This window comes from Anabas testudineus, chromosome 15 (assembly GCF_900324465.2).
Source record: "Anabas testudineus chromosome 15, fAnaTes1.2, whole genome shotgun sequence".
NCBI lineage: Eukaryota > Metazoa > Chordata > Actinopteri > Anabantiformes > Anabantidae > Anabas > Anabas testudineus.
Window position 1 is genome coordinate 17,415,484 of NC_046624.1, and position 24,456 is coordinate 17,439,939.

The 24,456-nt window shown below is 40.9% G+C and overlaps 1 protein-coding gene across 3 annotated transcripts in view; it reads left to right on the forward strand.

The window, feature by feature from the left end:
• wdpcp (WD repeat containing planar cell polarity effector) overlaps positions 1-23,738 on the forward strand; it is a 57,337-nt gene extending 33,599 nt beyond the window's left edge. For all 3 annotated transcript variants that reach the window (XM_026356907.1, XM_026356904.1, XM_026356905.1), the window contains 9 exons: positions 3,381-3,984; positions 6,718-6,906; positions 7,087-7,210; positions 8,214-8,277; positions 14,521-14,620; positions 18,614-18,719; positions 21,452-21,543; positions 22,277-22,308; positions 23,386-23,738. In XM_026356907.1, coding sequence (XP_026212692.1) covers positions 3,381-3,984; positions 6,718-6,906; positions 7,087-7,210; positions 8,214-8,277; positions 14,521-14,620; positions 18,614-18,719; positions 21,452-21,543; positions 22,277-22,308; positions 23,386-23,436 — 1,362 coding nt within the window. In that variant the 3' untranslated portion in view covers positions 23,437-23,738. The remainder of the gene's footprint in view (positions 1-3,380; positions 3,985-6,717; positions 6,907-7,086; positions 7,211-8,213; positions 8,278-14,520; positions 14,621-18,613; positions 18,720-21,451; positions 21,544-22,276; positions 22,309-23,385) is intronic.
• Positions 23,739-24,456: the final 718 nt, after the last annotated feature.

Genomic DNA, 24,456 nt, shown 5'->3' on the forward strand with positions numbered 1-24,456 from the left:
TTAGAGGATAAATTAAGTGTGAGTGTAGTATGACAAACCTGCTAAACATTAATGATGCAGTCTAATGTGCAGAGCATGTACAGGAGAAAGCACATTTTCAGCAATTCCCTTGAATCATAATTTATACCATGAAAAGGTTGTCTCTGGAATCCAAAGTGCAGAATTATCCCCAAGCTACAGTAGGAAACAGTTCTTCCACAGTTTCAGGTCCAGTGAATAATATTCCCCCTGGACTACAGCTGCATTCAGCTTTATCAATTATGACACAGATGGTATGATGAATATTTTCACTAGTCGTTCTGCTGTGCCTGTGCATTTTGTCACATCAGTACCTCTACTCTAACCCTAATTCACATACCTAAAACTTCGCTATCCCATCTTCCCCTCCCCTCTCACACCCCCTCGACTTTCCTCCAAGTCCCTCCATCTCCCTCTACCAGTCTCTCACTGTCTTTCTCTGCTCCGTGAGCTGGAAAATTGGCTTCAAAAGGCCACTGCTGTGAACAAGGGCCAGCCACACAGTTGGGCCCGTCCGCTTTATCTTTCACGCCATGGAGGGGAAAAAAAGGTGCCGGCGAGAGAGAAAGAGGAGAAGAATGGAGAAGAATAGTTTTGACCAGTCACTGAAACCAATAACCAGGAGAAAGCTACTTACTAGAGGCCTCTCTCTCTGTCTCTCTCTCCCCTTCTCTCTGTCTCTGCTCTGTTTGCAACCTCTCTCTCTTCCTCTGCTCTGTCTCCTCACTCCTCACACACTTCTGTTCCCACTCTTTCTCTTCATCTTGTGTGCATATTTCTGCTTTGCTCTCTGTCTCCTTTTTGAACATCCTTTCTCTCGCCACCTTATTCATATTTTTTTCTATTTTATGCTGTCAGGCCCAGTAAGTACCGTACCTTCAACTACTATAATGTACTCTGGAGAGTTCACTGGCAAGCAAAGCTTTTGAGAATATATTAAAATCTAATATTGTTCTTTCTCCACACTTCTTGGACCTGGCTGTTGTTTTGGGGGTTTTTTTTAGACCCCATCTAGCCATTTGTATATTAGGTAAAATTGTTGCTTTAACAACAATATTAAATCAACATCTGATTAGTCTTTGTCAGTTTTGTAAGATTAATCTGCAGAAAATAGTACATACAGTGATATTTACACTCAACATTTGTGGTCATATTGTTTAAAACAGCCAACTGAGCTTGAGGTTTAAGACCAGATCATCTTTGATCTGAAGTCTCATCATGCTTATGGTAGTTTGAGCCTTTTGCTCAAGTTATAGCTGATGTTTATGTGCCAAATATTTTATATTTCTATCTAAATTCTCAAGGCCTTTACTGTACACATGGTTAAAATGATGTTAAACTGGGTAAATCATACGTGTGTTGAACCTGTTTTCATTTTCACACATCATGAAAATTTTTTTTTGTGTGTGTGTAATATGTGTCAAAACCAAACACAAATTAGTCTTGAACTCTTAGGAATATTTGGCTGTGCAGTATTTACGCTTTGCCTCTGTGCTGCAGCTGACTTCTCTTTTCCTTGGAGGGTCACCTGTCAGGCAGAGGCAGGGCTGAATCAGCTGCACCTCATCCCCGATGGTGCCATGGTGGCATGCTGGCACAGCGGGGACTAGCAAGCTGGGCACAGGATGAAAAGCTGAGAGGATGAGATGTGGTTGGGGGGGGTCAGGGTTTGTGGAGCTGGAGTAGGTCTTGTGATTTCTGTGACAGCATTCTGCATATGGACTTGATGGATCCTCACCTGCTATGTGTTTGTGTGCAAATTTATTTAATGCATTTGTCACTTTGTCCCTACAGAAATGTAGCTATCCACAAAACTGCACCCTCCCAAGGATACCCCACCCCTACATGAATTGAGCCCCTCTTGCCTGCTGCCTCAAATAAACACACACACACAGCATCCACCCCCTGGGGAGCAGCAGGAGCTAGCTCTGGGGGATTATAGAGAGGGGAAAAAAAGCTTTCAGGAGGACAGTCATCTGCTTCTCTCCTGCTGTAGACCATGGGCAGGCAAAAAACTCCCTTCTTCCCTCTAAGTCCTTTTTTGGCAATGCCTGCCAAAAAACTGGGCCGGACAGCTTTGTAAAAGGAAAGGAAGGCAGGCAGGCAGCCGATCCCTCTTTCTGTCTACACGACGAAAAGAAATGGGCTCATTTAGCCAAAGCTGCCACGGTCAATGCAGCGCTCTGATAGAGGCTTTGGTGAGGTGAAATCCCTCCTAAAAAGCTCTGTTAGTGACTGTGGAACTGTCGGGCTGCTGTTTAGTTCAGGCTGTTGTCTCCTGTCATCCACCTACAGTTCCTGGTTCCTTGTGGGTGTTTTATCGACAGTACCACCCGTGACATGGCCTATCTCCCTCAATGTCTGCTTGCCTGCTTAGCAGTGCCATTGTGCCCACTCTCACCAACCGGTCAAATAATTCCATGCTTTCTTCGTGTGTCATGGTCTTTATATTGACTTGAAGGCTTGTTTCTTGTCATTTGCCACGTCTGCTGTTGAGCTCTTGGCTCTTCACACAGGTAAACAGAAGAGGTTGTTTATCACCGAGTGCTGGGTGCCAAGCCGTGGTATGCTCAGGGAGAACATGTTGACCTTGAGTTAAAATGGAGCTCTTATCATTAGCTGTCTTGATTGACAGCTGGGTGTTTATGTGCAAAGCGGAAGGCTCAATTTCTTCCTTCTCCAGGGGGTCGGGGCTGCTGCTATGGCTCTGTCTCTGTTTTTCTCATACGTGTTCTCTTTTTTGTCTCTTTAACCAGTCTTTTATTAAAACAACAAAATTACGAGACTGCAAATACATCCAGAGGGGGACAAAAGGTGATCCAGACAATGTTTGTTGAGGTATTTTCGCTCTAAAATAGAGATATCCCTCTTGGTGATGCTACAGCAAAAATCAGGGGATAACCAAAGTCTTTAGGATTCATCCTTTGGCCATATCTGTACATAATATAATGGGAATTCATCTAATATTTGTTGATATATTTCTGTCTGGACTGATGCCATCCACAGAGCCATGCCACTGGCGATGCTAAGAAGTACCACATACAGTATTGCTACTATGAAGTCAATGTAGAATCTGAAAAGTTTATGTTTCAGGGTTTTACTGCTTCTGGCAACAAGATTTTAAGCTGAGCAAATGGATGTTTGTAACTTAATTAGAATTAATTGCATCATATATCTCTAGTGTGAACATGTCCTAGTTAAGTCAACACCTCATTTTCTAAAGCCCATAGAAGAGACAGTCTATGGAAGGTGTGTTATTGTGCTTTGTTGGATCAAATCATATTCACAGGCACGATGTTCAACTGTGAATTAGTTAAAAAATTAAGCTCTTTCTTCTTCTCTACATTTACCCACTCTTAAAGGTTGTTAGCTCTGTCCGGACAGAAGGGAATCCTCTAGACTGCCGCTTCAGTCTGCTCCAGCCTTACCAGCTGCTAACGGTGGAGCTACCTCCAGAACCCCAAGGATCCGGAGAGGGATCCTGGGCGGACTCCTGTGTGTATGAATGTGCAAGAGGGAGGCTGCACCGCCTGTCTGTCACCCGCATCCCACTACCATCCCATCCTGTTTCCTGCTCACGTCACCCTGCTGAGACTATGCTCCTCCTGGCCTTAAGTGACTCTTCCTTGGTCCTGTATGACCAGCGACGGGAGGTGTCTCTGCTTGCTTCTTGCCCTGTGCCACCCACCCTCCTCGCCTGGCACCCTGCTGGGTCTGTGGTCATGGTAGGGGGAGGGCAGGCAGAGTTGATGTGCTTTGATGTGGGCTTGGCACCTGTAAACATGGCACTGATGGCTGAGGAGGTAGCTTCAGCTGCCACACTAAGACTAGCTCAGCACCTGCACTGCTCTGGAGGACTGGAGACACTCCAGTGGGGAACAGGCCTGGAAGGGGGCTCGGAGGGGACAGATATGCTGATGTTGGCCATACATGGTGGGCCTCTGGCAGCCTTGAGATTCAAACTAGGTAGGTAAAGCTAATCACTGTATTCCTATTAAATATAGGAGGTGGAATACTTGTCACCAAAACTTACCACTACTGCTGCAAATATTATATATTATATATAATATATATTATGATCTTGGTCTATACCATGACACTTGGTTATACACATCCTTGGGTTATGTGTTGAAATGTGTGCAGAAGCTCAAATATCAAAGCACAGTGAAACAATTTCAGACAGTATTTATTGTGTTTTGAGTATTTGCATGTGTGTTCTTACGGTGTGAGGTGACCGTACTCTCTGCAGACTCTTCCTCTGTTCTGGATTTGACACTGTACCTGAACCCTGCTGTGTAAATATGGCTGCTGAATGGGTCGTTCTAATACCTCTTCACTGCTGAGGGAAGTTAATTTGTTGACTGGTGGGGAGGTTAGCAGGAGTCACGCTCTCAGAGGTCATTCAATAATCGCCCCGGGGCACGAGCCCCGCAGGTGCATTCTGGGATGCATTTTTCCGATAAATCGTTTACAGTGGCTGTGCAGTCCCTCGGGGCCCCCAGATAAAGTTTGCCAATCAAACATTTTCGGCGGCAGCCACCTCACCCACTAACACAAATATGTACACAAACACATTCGCACAATCTCATACGCACACATTTAGTGTCTTTAATTGTGACTTTGGAAAGAAGATGTGACAGTGGCACACAGCTCTCTGCTGAAGTTTGAAACCCGGAATGTGGGGGCGGAGGGAGGAAGGTAGGAGATTGTGTGTATTTGACTGCATTTGCCTGTGTGCACAGGGAAAGGGGAGGGTGTCTTCCAACAATAGCTTCCCCTCCTCTGATCGTCTGCCAAGGTTTTGATGAAGAAAGTCACTGCTCGTCTTTTCTCCATGATAATTCTCTCCCCCCTACACACATGTGTATTCTTCTATTTCTGTGCTTCTCTGTGTGCACACACACACACACACACACACACACACACACACACACACACACACACACACACACACACACAAAATCTCTCAAACTCATTTGTTTGTTTGCTTGCACTTCTTCTCTGTATTGACTTGTTTCATAAGGCCCGCTACATGACAGAAGGAGTGAACTGGGAAACTGCGAGGAAGAAAGACTTGGACAAGCCCCAAGTTCCTTTTTTTTTTTTTTTTTGCCATATGAGGCAGCCCTCCCTGGTCTCTCCCACCCCAAGCCCCCGTGCCTGCACCAATTTATCTCATCTGGGCACACGTTGGCCACGGCCGGGCCTGCACCTGTACAGGCTGTGGAAGGCCAGACTAGAGAATGTGCTGCACAACATGAAGAAAATTTTTTTGTAGGGTTGGGTATGAAGTGAATTATTATTGGTTTTCAAAGGATTATTATGTAACTTAAAATTAGGTGGAACTATCGTCTGCCAACAAAACTATTTTAGTTTAAACATATTATGCATGATTTCAGGTTTACATTTTATTCTGCAGCTCTACTGAAATAGTTTTAGACTACTTACAATATTAAAAACTTTACTCTATATTTATCCCAACTAGTGGCTCACAGTGGCTGAACACCACCCCTCCAGAGGCTACACAAACAAACCATAGCTTTACAGTATCATATTGTTTTACTGCTTTATCATTTGAAATTCAACTGTACGTGTTTGAGCCAGACTAACAAAGGGAATATGACAGTGAAGAAGATGAACAACCTAACCAACCAGTGTTTAACTGACAATCAATTAAACATCAGATTAGGATTAAAATTGATTCTTTGAATTAACCAAAGCTACTTTCCTCTATATTTTAAAAGACTCCTTAGCTTGAATTGAACTTCTTTTTGTGTTGTTTGTGCACTTTGTTCATTCTTCATTGTTATTTGGTTATGCTGATGCTGATCCTGTCCATGCTCCTTGTTGTTTTTGTGTTTTGTCTCTAACACGTTGACGCTGAACTGCGCTGGTTAAATAAGTTAGTGTATTTAGGTGTTTGAGGGAGTGGTCTTGTTACTGCCACCACAATGATCCATTGTCTCTGCTTAGAGTTAGCTTATAGGAGACATGAACACCCAACACACACACACAGAATCACACAGATACACATAGACACACACAAACCACACTATGGTCACACTAGCCACATTAACCCTCCCTTTAAGGGATTTGGGGGGTTGCTAATTGCCAGCTTGTCATTTTAATTGCTCGTACGCCCCCCACACGTACACAGAGGCACACACACACAAACACCTTCTACAATTAAATAGTCAAGAGTCTTGTGTCCAACATGTCACTAGCTTCTGAAAGGATAAGTTGTATACTTCTATAAAGATTACAGGACTGTATATATTCAGACTTAAATCTCTGTAGATTTAACTTTGACAAAAGAGAAACAAAATTGGTGTTCAGTTTCAGTGTCGACACACTCAACAAAAACAACAAAACAACTAAACAACTCAGAACCTGTTTATTGTTCTGTATGTAAGCTGTAAAGTCACAACTGAGCATATCTTTACTATTTTACACACAGAAGAAGTTCTGCTACCAGGAAGGATGCAAAACCTCGTCCTTTCATTGTTCTTATATATATATATATATATATAAGAACAATGAAATATATATATATATATATACAATGAAATATATATATATATATATATATATATATATATATATATATATATATATATATATATATATATATATATATATATATATATATCTTATTATTTCATGCAATAATTGACAAACGCTTTAACCTCGATGTGACAGGGGCTCTGACTGGGGGCCAGATGGGTCAAGGGGAGATGCTCCAGCAGCGGCTGCGTTGTGACCAGGTCAGAGAGGCACTGGGTATCCTGGAGGCCATGGACTGGAGCACCATGGGAGACGAATGCTTTAGAGGCCTGAGCGCAGTCACCAACCATCTGCTAAAGCTGGAGCTGAATGCAGAGAGAGAGGGTGGGTGTCTAAGTCAAATAAGTAGAATAAATAAGTCTTAATTTAAAACTGCTTTGTAAGTGGAAATAGCCGCTCTCAGCCAGTAAAGTGGCTCATACATTTTCCTTCCTAGGCTAACTAACTAACTAACTAACTATATGTTATGTTACTGTATTTGTGTGTGTGTGTTTCTGCCTGTAGCTCAACTACAAGCAGCTCTGGGTGTGTTTTATGCTTCACCTGTCCCTCTCTCTGATACGGTGATACTGGAATACAGGGAGCCAATCAGGAAATATGCCCGTCGCTTTTTTCACCACCTCCTCAGGTAACTCGACCCACCCTGCATTTTGCTGTGATCTTAATTTGATGTAACTGAATGAGACATTTGTTATCAAGGGTCAACGTCAGCTACCAGAAATGAGAACATAAATAATTGCACATCAATAATTACAGAAAATCAACAAAAAAGACTTGCCTTTGTCATCTGTCACAATTATTAGCCAATCTGAACAGTGACTGAAAGTAGTTGAACTCACAAGTCTACATTTTCTTAGGATACGAAGGGACATCCTTTGAAGACGCAATTTAACACTGCTCATTTTCCGCTCACTATTGCTATTTTAAAAATTCAGAAAAGGAAATAGCTTTTGAATTTCTTCGCGCACACACTCACCAGTGCAGCTTTGAGTCATTCATAAGGCAAAGCACCACACATGCACCTGTTTAGACTGTTGTTTCATTCTCCCTTCTGCCATGAGAGCCTTTTGAAATGCCTGTTTGACTGAAATAGACCCTGTTGTTCCCACACACTGCTGCTTACTGCTCTCCATTCTGCAATTACCTCCTGTTCCCTCTCTCTCTCCCTCTCTTTCTTTCGTTCTCTTCCTCTGTAGCAGAGCTGGAGCGTTGTTTGGCATCCCTCCTCCTCTCCTCTCTTATCACCTACCTGCATTCTTTTTCTCTCCATCAACATCAAATGAAAGAAGCCCCCCTGCACCTCCTCTCTCTGCTTGTTTGTTTGTTTCATGTTGGCTCTAGACAGAGAAAGTTGAGGTGTGTTGTACTGGGAGATGCAGCTCTCTCTCTCCCAGCTTTAATTCTGGATAATAGGAAGAGGGCTCTCTTCTCTCAGCTCAATTATTGACAGTTTTGTATGCAGACGTGTATGAGGATGTGATGTGTGAATGCATACACACTGAAGGATGAATTGTGTAGCAGTGGTCTATCTATATATACATTTTCATTTAAAGTTTAAATATTTTGCTAATTGCTTTGCTGTTTTTTGGTACGGGCGTGTGTTTTTTTTCTTTAACTCCACTTCTCTGCAGGCACCAACGCTTTGAGAAGGCCTTCCTCCTCGCAGTAGATTTGGAAGCCAGCGATTTATTTATGGTGAGTGGAAAGTAAGTTTTGTTATGACATTATCTCCACATAATTGCTGGGTTGCTTAATGTGCTTATGCACTTTGTGGATCTGTTTTTCAAATCAGTCCTGACAAGCTCTTTATTCAATGCCTTGGTCACATCTCTGTTGATCTTTGTAGAGGTTTCCACATGCTGGCCTTGAATTTAGAGCCAGAAATCAGGTGAGAAGGGTGTGGAATCCAAAAGGTCTTAAGCACCCATGAGGAGGAAGTTATTGTGGTTCAATTGTGGTGAGTATACGGAGTCTTCTACCAACATGAATACAAGTACAAACAAAAAATTAAACGTGTTCATGTGTTGAATACACTCCAGAGGGTTAGATATGAAGTCCTGCATTATAAGTATGGCAGCTTCCCCGATACTATACAGCCTATTTTAATTGTTCACACCCTTATTACTTTTAATCTCAAATGACTTGTAACCCACACAATTGTGAGTGTGTTTGTGTGCATGTCAGAGAGCAGGTGTGATCTCAGTATGGTCTCTCCGTCCTTTCAAATCTTCCTTAGGCCTTGGTTCGGCCTTTTCCTCTCCTCTCATCTTTCCTCTAACTCGCTCTTTCTTCCACTCCACGCTGAAATGCTCTTCTATGTGTTTGACCTCCTTTTTCATGGGGCCCCTCATTGCTCCATGCTTCACCAACACCTTACAGACCCCCATACACAAGCACGCACACTCCTCTTGCTTCCTCAATCACTGATAGTACTGGTTCCAATTCCCTCCCCACTAAGCAGTGCTGCTGGGAAGCCGAATTGAAAAGGTGGAGTCGAGCCTGTGGACCTTGAAAAGAAGCAAAGGAATAAGAGGGCAGACAAGAAGGGAGGGGGTTGTGGTGTAGATGGAAAGCTATATGCAAGAGAAGGTGAGAAAGGAAAGAAACCAGGTCTTGCTCTCATGTCAGAGGCTTCAGTGCTAAAATAGTTTTGGTCAGTAATTCTGAGTGCTGGGTTCATATGAACTGACTTTAAAGGATAAATCTCAATACTATCAAGACATCCTGGAGCAAAACGTGCTGCCCAGTGTCAGAATGCTTGGTCTCAGTCACAGGTCATGGTCCTCCAACAGGATAATGACCCAAAACATGGATAAGAGCAAATCATTGGACTGTTCTGAAGTGGCCTTCTATGAGTCCTGATCTAAATCACATTGAACAGCTGTGGAAAGAGCTGAAACAAACATGAGACAGTTGGAGCAGTCTGCTCAGGAGGAGAGGAAGAAAATACCTGTCGACAGATGCAGAAGTTTCATTGAGAGTTACAGAAATCACTTGATTTCAGTGATTGTGTCAAAACGTTGTGCAACAAAATATTAAGTTAAGTTATTATTACTTATCAGTTTCACGTTGTTTCAGTGACTTTTGTTGGTTTTTCTTACTTTAATTGAAGGGTACCAACAATTTTGTCTGTACAAAGTGAAATAATTTGTCAATTTCTACTCTTGAGGTCCTGATGCTACACCTGGTGTCCTATTTTAAATCAATAATATCACAGTGGTTTTAAGCTTCAAAAATCATTAAAATATCATATCATAAGTTTGGTTTTGTTTTATAAATGACAGTAAATAGTGAAAAATAGCAAATACTTTGACATTTCTGCTTTACAAAATGACTAAAGATACAGTTACATCTGATTCTGTCACTGAAATAACAGATTACTCGACTAATTGTTGCAGCTCTCTTTCAAATACTTCTCAGCCTAGTTCATTAAGAAAGTTGATGCTCAATCTCAACGAGCGTCTTCAGGCACTTTTTTGCCTCAGCGACCAAGAGAGCAGCAGCTCGTCATGCGAAAAGAATGAAAGAGAGAGGAGAAAGGGGGGGAAGAAGACGTTAACATTTCACCCCTTGCTCTGTCCCTCACTCTAATTAGGTTGTGCTGTTGCTTTAACCTGCTGATCAGCTGATTGAGTCGAGGCGGAGGGGGTTAATGAGGGCAAACCCCCACCTTCACCAAACTCTTTCTAACTTCCAAACTTGCCCACAGAACTCAATAACGCACCATCGATTTGAATAAGTGCACACACTCAAACACACACAGATAACATGCACACCCTCACCTCTTCTAGAAACGCCCAGCATGATATACCCCCCTCCATCCCCAGACCCCCACCTCCTCTAGCCCCATTGTTTCCCAGCTAACAATAGAGGCCCTCCAAGCCTTTTTGGCCCAAAAAAGAAACCTTTTGTTAAAATGAAACACTTCAGTGTTGGGCTAAATTGAGGGGGAGGAGGAATCAGTAGTAGGGAGGTGTTTTGGCAGTGGTGGAGGTTGGGGGTGTATGTATAGGTGGTAGTAGGGGTTGCATTTTTTTTTCATAATTGGCGTTCTTCTGTAGCTCTCTAATTAGCCTTTGATAATGAGTTGATAATGTAACCAATTAGGTCATTCGTCAGCCAAGTCAAGCTGATGACAAGATTTTTTTTTTACACCCCCTCTTTTCTTCTTCTTCTTCTCCTTCTTGGGTGTTTAGCTCTTGATGTAGCTTGTTAATTAAATCAAATTGTGTGATAGCCGAATCTGATGCTGGCTCTTTTGTTCCCCAGTGAGGGCTTGTACTGTTTCTTGTTAGATATGCTGGCACTAAGGCGAGCTGCGACTGTTGGGTTCACCCCCTATCTTCCTCCCATATCTGACGTCGGGTCTTGACGGTGCAGGAGGAGGAGGTATCGCACGTCTTTGGCAATAAGCTCATTGTTGTCGCTCAGATGAGTAATTAGCGTTATTAAAACGTTAAGTCCTTAACACCTATCTGATAGAAGTCAAACACAAGGCCCTGGGATAACAGGTGTGTCAGAAAACAAGTGTGTGGATGGATGTGTTTGCATATTCAGCAAATGTGCCCATGTCCAGGGATTACGCCTGTGTTAATTAGTATAGTATGAATATATATTTTCATATTTAGATCCCTGTGCCTATGTGGATTTATGTCCGGTCTTATTGTCAATATTTGATTTTACAGAATGTTTGCTAGCAAATGTTTAAAATGTTTAGCACCTAAAAACAAACTGCAATTTCTCATGTACTTTGAAAGAACTATTTGTTATTTGTGTGTTTTCCTGTTCCTGCAGTGACTGATTAAATACAGATAGTGTGATATCACACCAATGAATCAATTTCAAAGTAATCATCAGGATTAGATGTTAGTCCCCCACAATCAAAGAGCAAAAGCTTCTTTTGTTAGGGTCTTTTGGTGCAGATATTTTATCATTCAGGTTAAGTTTACTGTAGAAGAAACAACATCCAAAGTCACTACCTCAGTCACTATTCCTACATATTGAGATGAGGTTATTTATAAATTGTGAGTTTAGAGCCATCATTAACAAGTTTAGTTTTATTTAACTGTTAATTTTAAGTCTGTGGGAGTTGTTTCATTATAGTAATTTTGATATAGTGCTAAAATGCTACTCATTTTAAGTAAAATTAGCTACAGGTATGCTGTGAACGTCACAAATTAATGACGTCTGCAGTCAAAAAGTTTTATTAAGGAGGATTTAGTTCCAAACGTTCATTAATGCAGATGCAGGTTCTTCCCTTTTGGTAACAAGTTTCTGTGTGGACTTTAAATGCCTTTAAATGTCTGCTTGTTCAGGTATGTGAAACACACAGACATGAGCCTGTCTATTAATGCGCTGCTGTGTGCTAATCTGATCCCTCATTTATTTGGAGGTGACCAAAACATCAGTCAATATCGGTCTTGGTGTCCACCACCTCCCCTTCCCTCCCTTCTATTCCCTAAAAATGGCCCACTAAAACGCCCCTTTTTATCAGTGTGGTTAGCTGGCGTGCTGCAACCCCTAAAGCTCTTATATAAATAAGATTAGTGTCGCGTTTGAGCGTCGGGGAATAAGAGGTGTAATATCTGATGGTTTTATATGCAGTATTATTGTTATCCCTTCTTAGTCGGGCTGATACTTCTCTCTCTCCCCCTCTCTCTCTCTCTCTCTCTCTCGTTCTCAGTTTGTCTCTCTCCCTCTCTCTCATTTCACATTTGTTCATTGGTTTATTCTTTCTCCGGGTCTCTCTCCAGATTCAGACAGTATTATGAGGAGCTAAGCTGGAATAAAGCACCCCAGCTTCAAATGTTCATATTGTTCTGTTCTGTCTGTCATACAAGCTCCCTCTTTCCCTGCTGCTCTTTCTCTATCTCACTCACTCACATAAAAACCTTTGTTGTCAATTTAGTCTTTTTTGTGTCTTTTATGTCTTGTTCACCTTTTTCTTTCTCTCTCTCTCTCTCTCTCTCTCTCTCTCTGCTCTTTCTGCTCTTTCTTTTTCTCTGTCACACATACACACCTCACTATCATTACACTATACGTCCTCCTCTTCTTCTCGCCTGCTTAATCTTCTGCTGCTCTGTTTGTTATCAATTAGGAAACCTCACTCATATCTAATTGAGGGGCCATGTCCTCGTTCATAGCAGCTGAATTTGCCACCTCAGTCCTGGGAGCCGATTTAGGTTCTTTTGAGGCCATTTTGTTGTCGGCCATTTTCACATTTCCTCCTAACTCCTCGCCACAGAGGGCAGCCACCACACTATAATTACCCAATCTGTTCCCATTCATACGCTTCAATTTCAGCACCTCTCTCCTTCTCTTTTACTCCCCCTCTCTCCCTGCCTCAATCTCTCACTGCTCCCCACCTCTTTTGGAAACCAGCATCCCCCTTCTTTTTTTTTTTTTTCCCTCTGGGATTACAAAAGCTGGGTTTCAATATGGGGGTATTAGGGCCGGGTGCAGGCTCAGCTGGAGGCTGGCTTTAGCAAGCTGAGGGTTATCCATGGCGAGCCCTGAGTCACGGCACTGATGTCTTGTGATGTCGCTGAGGCGGAAGACTTTCCTTAACATGCTGTACCCTTTGATGGGCCCTTGGGGCCTGCACTCGCCCGAGGAAACCCTGCGACCCTGAGTAGCCCCTTGTTGGGTGCCAGGATGAGGGTTTGATTCACTCTCAGTTCAAACAGTTTAACAGGTTGAATTTAACCCGTGTTTTATAACATATAGATTTAATTTTCTGTCTTTTATTTATTTGCATGCATTTGGACTGGTTGGCACGATCCTGGTTCCCAGTAAGAGTGATACATTCACACTGGGAGCTGACCAGTTCATCCAGAGTGGGCAAAATGAATGGAAGTGCCTTTCCATTTACTTCAAAGCTGGCTACATGATCATGCTGCCATCTCATTTTGTACAGTGATGCTGTCCTAAGCTTTTGTCAAATACATTTTACTGTCAGTCTTTTGATTTTGAATTTCAGTAACTAAACACAAAAATGTACTTTTGTTTTTCCATACATTAATTGTTGGTAATAAACCTGCTTTAACATAAATATATTAATAAGATATGAATGCATTAATAAGTTAAAACTATGTCCCAGGTCCATTTGAATTCAGAATAACTGTATTATAGCATATCACAAAGCCCCTAATAATTGTTACACTTAATATAACAAGTTAATAATAAGCAGAAATCACACAGTGCTGCTGTCCCAAAGTGTATATTCCTACAGCTGTTTTGTAGGTAATTGTTAGGTTAGAATTAGTATGTTGTATGTACTGTATTTCTAGTGCAGAAGAATTAAGAATTGAATCTGATTAAGACAGTTAGCTTGTAGCCAAGGGGACCTTGAAACAGGAACAGCTGCCTGATGCAGTGTGGTGATTAAGGAGTAGCATGGCAGCCTTGCGCTTTAAATCAGCCACCCTCAGCCATCATTTAGCAGTATTATCTCTCCTTATGGCCGAGCGAGACTCAAACAGAGAGATACAGAGGATACACGCTGTTTCAAATATTGTCACAGGCTGATATAGTAATATGCTCGGCTGGATATGTTTCTCCGAAAAGAGAGAATACCAGCGTTTCTGAAAGGTGAACAGTCTCTCGCCTCCTCTCCCACTTTTGAAATGTGACAGATAACATCCTCCGTAGTTCAAAACCGAAGAGACGAAGCGGTGTGTGTGTGGGGAGAGGTGCGAGCAGTCTGATTTCAAAGTTTTTTTGAGGAACCGACATTTCATCCAACCGGTGCTCTTTCTGATGTTGGGCTTCAAACGCCTCATTTTTTCCTCTCATTTCATCTGTTTCTTCCTTCTCCCGCCAAAAACACCACCCACACCCCTCCAAAAAAAAAAATAAAAACCCACCTATTGTCATCGGAGCCTAGATTCATTTTAGATTAACGTTCCTGTTTCTTTCTTTCTTGCATTACCTTCAAAGGACCTCCATTATGTTGCCAGCGATAAGGGCGAGCTGGTGCTAGCGGATGTGGCCAAGAGGAAAGCTAATGAAATCGAGGCTCAGTCCATCGCAGGCAATGGTAAGAAAATAATCATGTCTAAGCAAAAAAGACACCAAATGTGACTCGTTATGTCTCCTCGTGCCTGAAACACAAGGTGAATCTTGATAACCTCAGTAACTCACCCACTCCAACACATTTTCTGACATCTAACACCAGGTATCTCACAGGTTCTCACCCTCATTTAATAGCACCAAGGAGAATTAAATCAGATCATGTTTGACGGAGGAATATTCTTATAAAATTCACCTGTTGCCTTTTTTATGACTATTAACTATTGTAATGATAAAAAGTGAGATAATTAAACAAATGTGATTTTTATGTTTATAAAATTAAACAGCATGTGTTGTTTACCTTACAAATCACAACCAGCACAAAATCTGTACATGTATTGCAGTAAAATTCCTTTTTTTTTTTTTGGATGATCTCCCAAAACCAAATTTAACGTGTTGTTATATAAACAGCTGTTTAATATCAAACTCATAAAAATGCATTACCTTTTTGGAAGAACCAGCAAAGGCAAGAAAACCAGCAAAAGGCCCAGTTTTTGTCGTTACTTTGCTGCGCTGCTGCCCTTTGACAAACACTCCCGAAAGCACATACCAGAGGGGATCAAGCCGAGTTCTTGATTATACACACACACACACACACACACACACTATTCCTCACAGAGGGCCAACGGGTGGGCAGAAAACATTCAAATTTGGGAGAGAACTAGATGAACATGTGTGATGAGTCCTTCATTGGTGCCTAAAACACACCAGAAGGGTGTGTGTGTGTGTTGTGTACTTACTCAGACAATCAAATGAGGCGAGAGAGGTATTTAACTCCACTGTATAAGGTCAAACCCCTAAGGCTGAGTGTCTGCATGTTTGACTGTGAATGAAAATGAGCATTTGTATAACTGTGAGGTCTGTTTGCATGTGGTTTGTTTCTCTTTTTTTTTTTTTTTTCCTTCTCCTAATGTGATTCGTAACACGCACACTTCTCCTCATAAGCCTCTTAATTATGTCCTCGATGATTTACCTCCATCACCTGCAGCATGTCCTATCCTTGGACAACAGCACTGCAGAGAAAGGGGGGAGGGGACAGAAGATGGGGGGGAGGGAGGGATAAAAGAGGAGTGAAATGAAGAGAGGAAGGAGGACAAGAAAGGGGTAGAAGGTAGGATAGAAGGGAAGAGAGAACAACAATGGGAAGGGAGGAATGTCAAGGAAAAACTAAGGAAAAGATGCATTAATATTGATTGATTGGATGTGTTAGGATAAAGATGTAAGGATACAGGAAGTCATAAAACCCTGTGAGGAAATGTGTGATTCTGGGTTGGATAAAAAATAAAATCAACTTACCTGTACTTAAAACCATTGTTTACTAAATCTGTAAATTTGGAGGTGGATAAACACAATAGATTACAATAAAGAAAGGAGCACAGATAGTTTGAACTGTTATCACATTGTTTTAATCACACCATAAAATATAAAAAGGTACATTAACTGTACTCAAGTAATATACCTAATTACAATTTTGAGGGCCTTATACTTTTACTTCACCACAATTGAATTTAATTTGAATTCAATAAAAAAATAAAAAAATAAAAAAATAAAAACACTCTTTACTCCACTGCCTTTATTCAACCATCTTTGTTGCTAGTTACTTTTTATAGATCCACAACATTAAATCCAACTGGTGGTTCCAGTGTGATGCTGAACAGGAGTTGGCATTGAAAACTTTAATGCTGTTCCTGATCAACAAGTGTCACAACACACAGTGTATCACTGTGTATCTATGGGGCTGAGTGGCTGCTGTCCCCTGTTCACGACCACATTAAAACCATAAAGTGGGTTTAGTTATAGTCACTTTTTGTACCTGTACAGTAAAATTTTGTTAATGAATATAAATTTTCTGTACCATAATTTTCAAGTTTGAAATGTAGTCAAACAAATCTGAACTAGACTTGTTTAATTATTTTTTATCAACATCAGATTCAATATAGCTTAATGGTTTTCTTAGCGAAATACTTCTACTTTTGTATTTAAGTGCATTTTAGAGCATATTTAGTACTTTTTTTTTTTAAACACACACACACAGAGAAGGTTTGCTAACAAGGATATTGACACTGAATCACTGATGATGGTAAAACTGATGCCTCAGCTGTGTTTTAATGTTCGGACAAGCACAATATTAACAGAGCTGAAAAGCCAGGTTATAATTAATGAGTGCACTCACTTCACGCAGAGGACTCACTTTACAGCTTCATAAACACAGACACAGAGCCTGTGGCGTGTTTGTCATACACTGCTCCAGTTCCCAAAATGTACATGCCTACAAACATATCAACTTGTGCAAACATATTTAACATTTTTGAGACACGGAGAAGCAACTTAAGTGTGTGAAAATGGTTTAAAGCACATGGTTAGCGCACCTAGAAGCCAATGAATCAAACAAGCTTTACAGTGGTGATTCAGGATTTTCTCAGTAGATAATTCAATCATAATTTGGTTATTATTCCATGTTTTGCACATTATTTAGCTGTTAAAATGCAAATAGCATCTACATGTATGTTTTTTATGCCCTCGCACAGTGCATTTATTTAGTCACATGCTTTTCACACGAGTTCCCGCGGTGCAGTAACAGTAACCTTTGGCCCATACTGGCAAATTTTCTGTTTGAACACATGCAGCAGTATGAAAGTTTGTTTGTTCTCAGCCATAGTCACACAGTACAGATCATTTAGCCCTCGGAGACATATGTGATTGTGTAAATATGTGTACTGTAGGTGAGCAGTTGGGTGTGACGTGTCGTTCTTAAGCCTGCATGAACAAAAAATTTTCTGTTCAAAAGAAATTTGAAAGCAGCCTGTTTCAGGCACTCAACACAGCCAAAAGAAAGTATGTGAAGCAGCAACCACAAATTAAAAACTCTTGTTACCTTTGACAGAGCCAGGCTAGATGTTTCTCCCTTTTTCCAGCTGCTTACTGTGACATGAGACATGGTAACATCAGGCTTCAACTAACTTCTGGATTTTATCTGTGTCGTCTGAATCTTTACACCTGAAATTAACTGCAATTAAGAGAGAAAACCAAACAGATGTGCTTCCCTTGAGGAGCAGCAATAAAATACAGTTGATCTAAGCCATCTCCACCCAAGACTGTTTCACTTCAACAAAATTGCAGAAATGATATGTTTTACATTTGAAGGAAGAAATATTGGAAAGAAGAGCACAACTTATGCTATTGTTTGGAAAAAAAAAAAGACTCAAAATCTAATTGAGTGGCTCTTAAAGGTGGATTTCTTGTGCGATATACCAGCATGAGTTCTAGTCTTTAGCTTCAGTAGACACAGAATATTTCTATACACCACGTTCTCGTATTTATGTGCATCCATTGTAGACCCTGATGAACAGAGATTCCTCCTATGCTTGTACAGACATGTATCCATGAACACAATAGAGAACACACATTTCAGCTTAGAAATGGTCCCTTTTATAACGGCATTGGAAATCGCTTACAGCTGTCTGGCTGACAAGGGTGTTGATTCGCATAGATACGGCATTGTGAGAGGCAGAGTAGCAAACAAGTGCGAGGGAAGGCCTCTTTCTCTCCCTCTCTATCTCTTTTTCTTTCGAGTAGCGTTTTGCCAAGAGAAGAAGCCAAGTTGGTTTCCCGATTGTTCTGTCTCCCCCTCACAAAGGCTGATGTGACTGCAGGGCCTTTCAATGGGCAAAGAGACAAGAGCTTTATCTGAAGATCCACGTCTCCACCTCCACTCTCTCTCTGTCTTCTTGGTCGTTGAAAGCCTGTTAGCGCCGGTGTGTTGAAGGAAAGCGCTGTTTGTTTCTGTCCCCCTCTCAGCTCTGTTGATTGCTCCGCTCACACATCTTGTATCAATTCTGAAACTTTATATATTTAAGCTAATTAGCTGAAACCTACATTTTAAGGCTGAGACACAAACTATAAGCAGAAATCAGATGAAATATTCAGACTGTACTAACTTTGGTTTTTGTTTTTGTATTAGAAGATCTTCTGAGAGGCACAAACGGTGTGTGTGGTTCCAGAGAAAGACAGACGGAGAGGAACACAAGTGCAACATCACCTTCATACTTCGGCGCTTCCACAACACGGTAACTTAGGTGTACATGTGCTGTGTCGGTTCGACCGGCTACGGCAGTATATGAACTAAACTTAAACTAAATTGGGTGTTAGTCATAGGTTTTAATGCTATTTAACAAGTGTTCAGAGATGTATTCACATGTTATTTTAGAAGTTGGTTAACTGAATGACCCTGCCTGGTGCAGATCCCACACCTGGAATTGTTTATGATGAGTCCAGAATGTGCATTTGTATAATTTTCACCCAGGTGAGTTGCTTATTTACAAATCCAGCAGTTACAAAAATTGAAATTCATGTGTAATGTACAGTAAAGAACTTTTAAATCTCTCTCTTATCTGCCTGCTGTTGGATGTAGTGTAATAGCTGCTCACATTAGCATGAAACAACAATGAGAGAGTGACCGTGAGCGATGAGATGAAACTAAAACGATTAAATTGCAGCTGGACAATGATATAAAACTCAGTAAAGGAGATGGGGGCTGCAGATTCAGGTGACGGTTCTGTTCAGTTTCATACACAGTAGATTGAATCAGCAGATTAAAACATGCCACTGCTAAAACAAGGCCTCACCTCCCACAGTGATTCACCCTTGTCTATGTATGAATTGTATGAGAGCATCAGTGGCCAAATGACCCATCTGCAGCCTTAAACCTTCACTCCCTGTGACATTTCAAATGTCAAAACCACATCAGTTCCGGGTCTTATGCTTCCAACGATTCCCAACTCTGAACCCAGAGCCACATTTAAAACATCACCAGAGTCCATTTTCACCACGGTTCAGTCTCTGGAGTACAGACCCAACTCACTGGTACAGGGTGATTGTTTAAGACACTTGTCTACATGAATGACGTGTTGAAACAGTGTGACTAAAGACACACTGAAAATATCCCTCTTATTGTCCCTGCCTATCTCTCACACACAAACACACACAAATATAGCCATTCACGTCTCTATTATTCTGGGGGAGAGGGGTAAGTGATGGAGGGGCATTCCCTGTGAAACACCAACTAACATATTGGAGTATTTATATGGGATTTGTGTGCGTTAGATAAAAAAGGCGCTCTTGTTCTTTTCATCCTCATTGACTTTTCATGGCTGTTTGACTGTAACACTGATGACTCTCTGCACCCTCCACCCTCCACACTTCCACCCTGTGTTTCTCTAAGCCCCCTCCATCCATCCCAAATCCCTTCCTATCGGCCAATTTAAACAAGCTGGGTCCAGAGAGAGAGAGAGAGAGAGGGTGGAAGAGACTGAGAGAAATGCTCCGTTCTAAGCTCTTTTTAAAACAGTAAAAGGAATGAGAGGAGGGAAAAAAGAGTGGTAAAGAGGGTTAGGGCAATTTGGCAGCCAAAACCCCGGTCGGGCTTCCCCAGGTCTTCCCTTGCACCGCTGACAGAGGCTAAGACAGCAGATCCACAAACCTCCCCAAAGATAATGGCCACAGAGAGAAACAGACAAAAGCTTCTGTCTTTTTATTGCACGTTTCCCCCGTTTCTTTACAACAATTTTTATATTGAAACCCCCCCTTTTTTGTAATCTGGTCTCCGATGAAGTTTCATTGTTTCTCATGTGAAGCCAATGACAGCTTATCCGAGATGGAGTAGGGGAGGCATTATAGCGCGGGCGTTCTCCCGTTTGGCTCGCTGAGAAAAGAGCAGAGAAAGAGAGGGAGGCGAGCACAATGGCAGTTTGGGGGCTCCTCGCAGATTCCTGCATTCCCCCCAAATCCGACTCTGTGTGTGGAGAAGGGACAGGAATTTGGGAACCATCCCAACGTTCCTTTGATGGCAGTTGACCTCTCTCGCTCATCACGTTCTCTTCTGTTAGCAGAGTAAGAAGAATTGAAGCTATTTTTATTTTTTTTCTTGGCAAAAAACAAATTTTAACATGAAGCTAGTGTTTACATTTCGCAATATAAATGTTGTTTTGTATTTATTTGTTATTTTATGTCCAAAAAGGAATCATACCAGATCAGTCAATAAGATCTGCCAATCTCAAACAGTCTAAAACTGAACTGACAGCATCACTAAACAATGAAATGCACATATACACAGTGTACATATATGCACTTTTGTATATGCAGTGTTGGAGAATTGACTTTAAAAATGTATTCTATTACTCTCTTTTGCCAAACACCCCCAAAAACTAAGATTTGGTCTGATATAAAGTATTATTAAGTCCCTACTTACAAGACTTTTCACAACAACAAAGTGATCCACCCCTGTGCTCTCACACAGTGTCCTGCTCATGATGCAACAACCTAAACCAGCTTCATTTCTAAACATAATTACTTGAACAGCTAATTAATAATTCACCTCTTCATGTTTTAACTGAATCACCTTGATCTGAATTCGGCTGAGGATGTTTCTGGAGACCAGTATTCCACTGTTGAGACAGTCTGCGCATCTCCATGACATACTCTGCTACAAGCTGCCTTAGCCCCTTTAGAGATGCTGTTTTACTGCTTCAGTGGAGACATTAGATTCATTGACTATTTGTCTGTAAATCAGGGAGATTTCACATCTAAATACTATTACATCCACTGAAAGTACAGTCACCATGTACATTTCTCATAGACGTTGATGAAAAATAACTTGATGATCATACACGAGTGAACAAGCTCATATTCATGTGCAGCTACTCCTCTGCAAACCACATATTCTAGTCTGTGTCGTGTTTCATTGGTGCATTTTAACATTTAATCTATAAAAAATGTAACTGAGTTTTTTTTTTCCCCCCAGCGGTGATGGACGAGTCAGTCGGAGGAGATTACAAGCAGAGAGCGTACATGTGACCGTGAACCCAAATGTGTTCAGGAAACTGACACAAACAGGTGTGTTTGTCATATTGAAGTATCTGTATGTCTCTATCTGAAAGTCTGCGTTGTCTGTCCATCAGTCTGATGCAGAGTCAACCTCTTATGTTAAATCACAGCTCATAATGTTCATCATGTCAGTTTCAGGGCCACATTTTATGCCCTGCAACAACTCTCCTGCAAAATTCAGCCTCTAAACGTAGCCTGAGTGCTCTGATCTCTCAGTAATGACTAACTGGTCATTTAGGACAAACACCCATTAAAAAAAATCATCACTTCTTCTTCACTTCCTCCTCTTCTCCTTCGCGCTCTCTCCATTTTAATAATTCCATTTTTCGGGTGATTAGCAATTGTCTCAGTACCAAATCGCTCTGTCATTTGATAATCCGGACTGTAGGCTATTGGAGGGAATTTGTATCTGCGTTTTAAATATCTGTATAAAGCACGCTGGGGTTTTAATGTCAATCATAACCTTATTAACACAGGGCTCAAAGCGAGAGAGATCGCCATGAGTGACAACAGTTTACATTTGTTAAAACCCAGAAAAGGCGATGTGTCTGACCTACTGAGCGAGCATGTAACCTGTTCAGGCATTCAGCAACGTGTGTGCGTGTCTGTGTTTATGTGCTGTAGGGCTGTCGTGTGTGATTATGCATGTCTAATGTCGGGTTGTTGTACTTGTTTAAAGTGTCACGGCTGCTTTTACACGACCATCTTCCAACATCTTCTGTCGTTTCATTTTGTTCTGCAGCAACCAACGAAGGTGGCAGAGACACTGTGGATGTAAGTTGATTGACGTAAAATTGATTTTTATTTTAATTTATGTTTTACAGAATTCACACGACTGTAATGTTTCTATGAATCAGTTGACCAGAAAATTATAAGCTCATAACCAATAGTGTAGTGCATAGGAAAACAAACAGAACTGTGTTTATATAGTGTGGTAGTCCTCTTAATTAACATTTTTAACTATTACATAAATATGTAACTGCTTATAATTATGTTATAGGCTGACACAAGGACATTTTGAAGCCTTAATCTTCTAGAACATCAAATGTAGATTGTGCAGGTGCATGAATAGGTTAATATGACTAAATATCTAGACATTAACAAAAAGGAAAATCTTTCACCATATTTAGCTACTGAACAACATCTGTTTGGGCATCTGTAGGTACAAGTGCCACTGTTCTCTCAGTGTATATTGCTTCTTTGTTATATTGATGAGACTGTCAAGTCAAAAAATAATTAAAATTAAAACAACTTTCTCTCTGATTAATTAATCTAAATTAATCGCATACATCTCTTTTTGCTATGAAAATGTTTAAATATATTAAGATTTTGGTAGATGAGTGACTTAAGGTTTACTTGACATAGACTTTCTTTACCTTTTTAGCTCAAAACTTCAGTTTAACAAAATAATGTCATGTTTGGTTTCGGGGTGCTCTCTACCTCCTCTGCTCTCCACGACTCTGGTGCTGAAATTCACACGGCACCAGCTACTTTACTTTAATTATTTAATTTCAGCCTCCAGTTTGATTATTTGTCCTTGATTCAAGATTTGTCATAAATGTTATAATCAATCAAGTACCTACCGCTGTCAGCAGTGGCTATTAAGAATTTGGCCCCGTCGATTCTGTAAGACCCAGATTCTATAAGAGAGAAGCTTGTAGTGTTTAAAAAGCTAAAAAAAGTATAGAGCGCTGTGCAGCATTGTGTGGATTTAGATGAATATCGACCCTCTGAGTGTATTTAAAGGTAAAATCATTTATGATGTACAAATCTAGGTCACATAAGAGTAACTCCATTTGGAAGATGTCTTTATATTTATATACAACATTTCTTCTTTCTGTTGTGTCTCAGGAAGAAGATGACCCTGGGATGATTCACGTGGTGCATTTAGGAATGGTTTGAAAACACACTTTAACAATATCAGGCACATTTTGTCTATGTTTGAATACATTGAATACTTACCTGTAATCGAACCTATGGAAGAATCTTAAACTGTATGAATGTCTAAATAATGCATGAGCCAAGTCAAAAATGCTGTGCGGCAGCTCCATGGATGTGAATTCAGGTTATTTTCTGCCTTAATAAAATCTAAATTAAATGAACCTTAAAAGAAAACAGTTATACTTCCTTTTTAAAAGCGTGACAGAAAATGTTTTAAACCTTGCCATTAATCATCCTGAAAAAATAAAGACTTCTATTATACTTCCATCACTACTGATATTCAACGTTCCAGGCTTCTTCAGTGTGTGTGTGTGTGCATGAGTGTGTGCTGTGTAGATATGTGTGTTGGCCGAGATTACGGGCCACAGTTTTATTTATGAATAGGAGCCAACCAGAGACTTTAAAGCATCGCGCAGAGCCCCTTTCCTGAACAGCAGCCATGGCCGTGTCAGAGCTGTCGACGCGCTGCGCTCACCGACTAATCTGACAGCGCCGCGCGAGCCCTAATCCCTCACTGTATCGTAATCTATTTACTTTGCATTCTAAGAGGATTTCACCAAAAAATATACAAGAAGTGATGTTGGAAATGGACAGAAGATGAGCGAGGATGCTTTTCTGCTGCTTTTTTTTTTTTTGTTTTGTTAGCTTTAAAAAAATCATTGTATGTTTTTTGGGGAGTCAATCCCCTGCAAGAGGGATGGGTGAAAGGAATTACATTTCTGACTGATACTAATACTTCTCTTATGTAAACATCAAAATGTTATATTTCCCTTCTGATGATACAGTCACACTGCAGAGGCTGCCGGAGATAAGTGGCGTCTGTCGTTGCCTTTAGTGCATCTCTTGACACGTTCATAATTTACAAACCAAGGCTGCATTATCTCCTGATTGTTTGTCTTGACAGCTTGAATAAAAGCTGCAAAAATTGCTTAACAGGCGAGCACGAGATCCTCCCATCTCTCTCAGATGGTCTGAACAGTA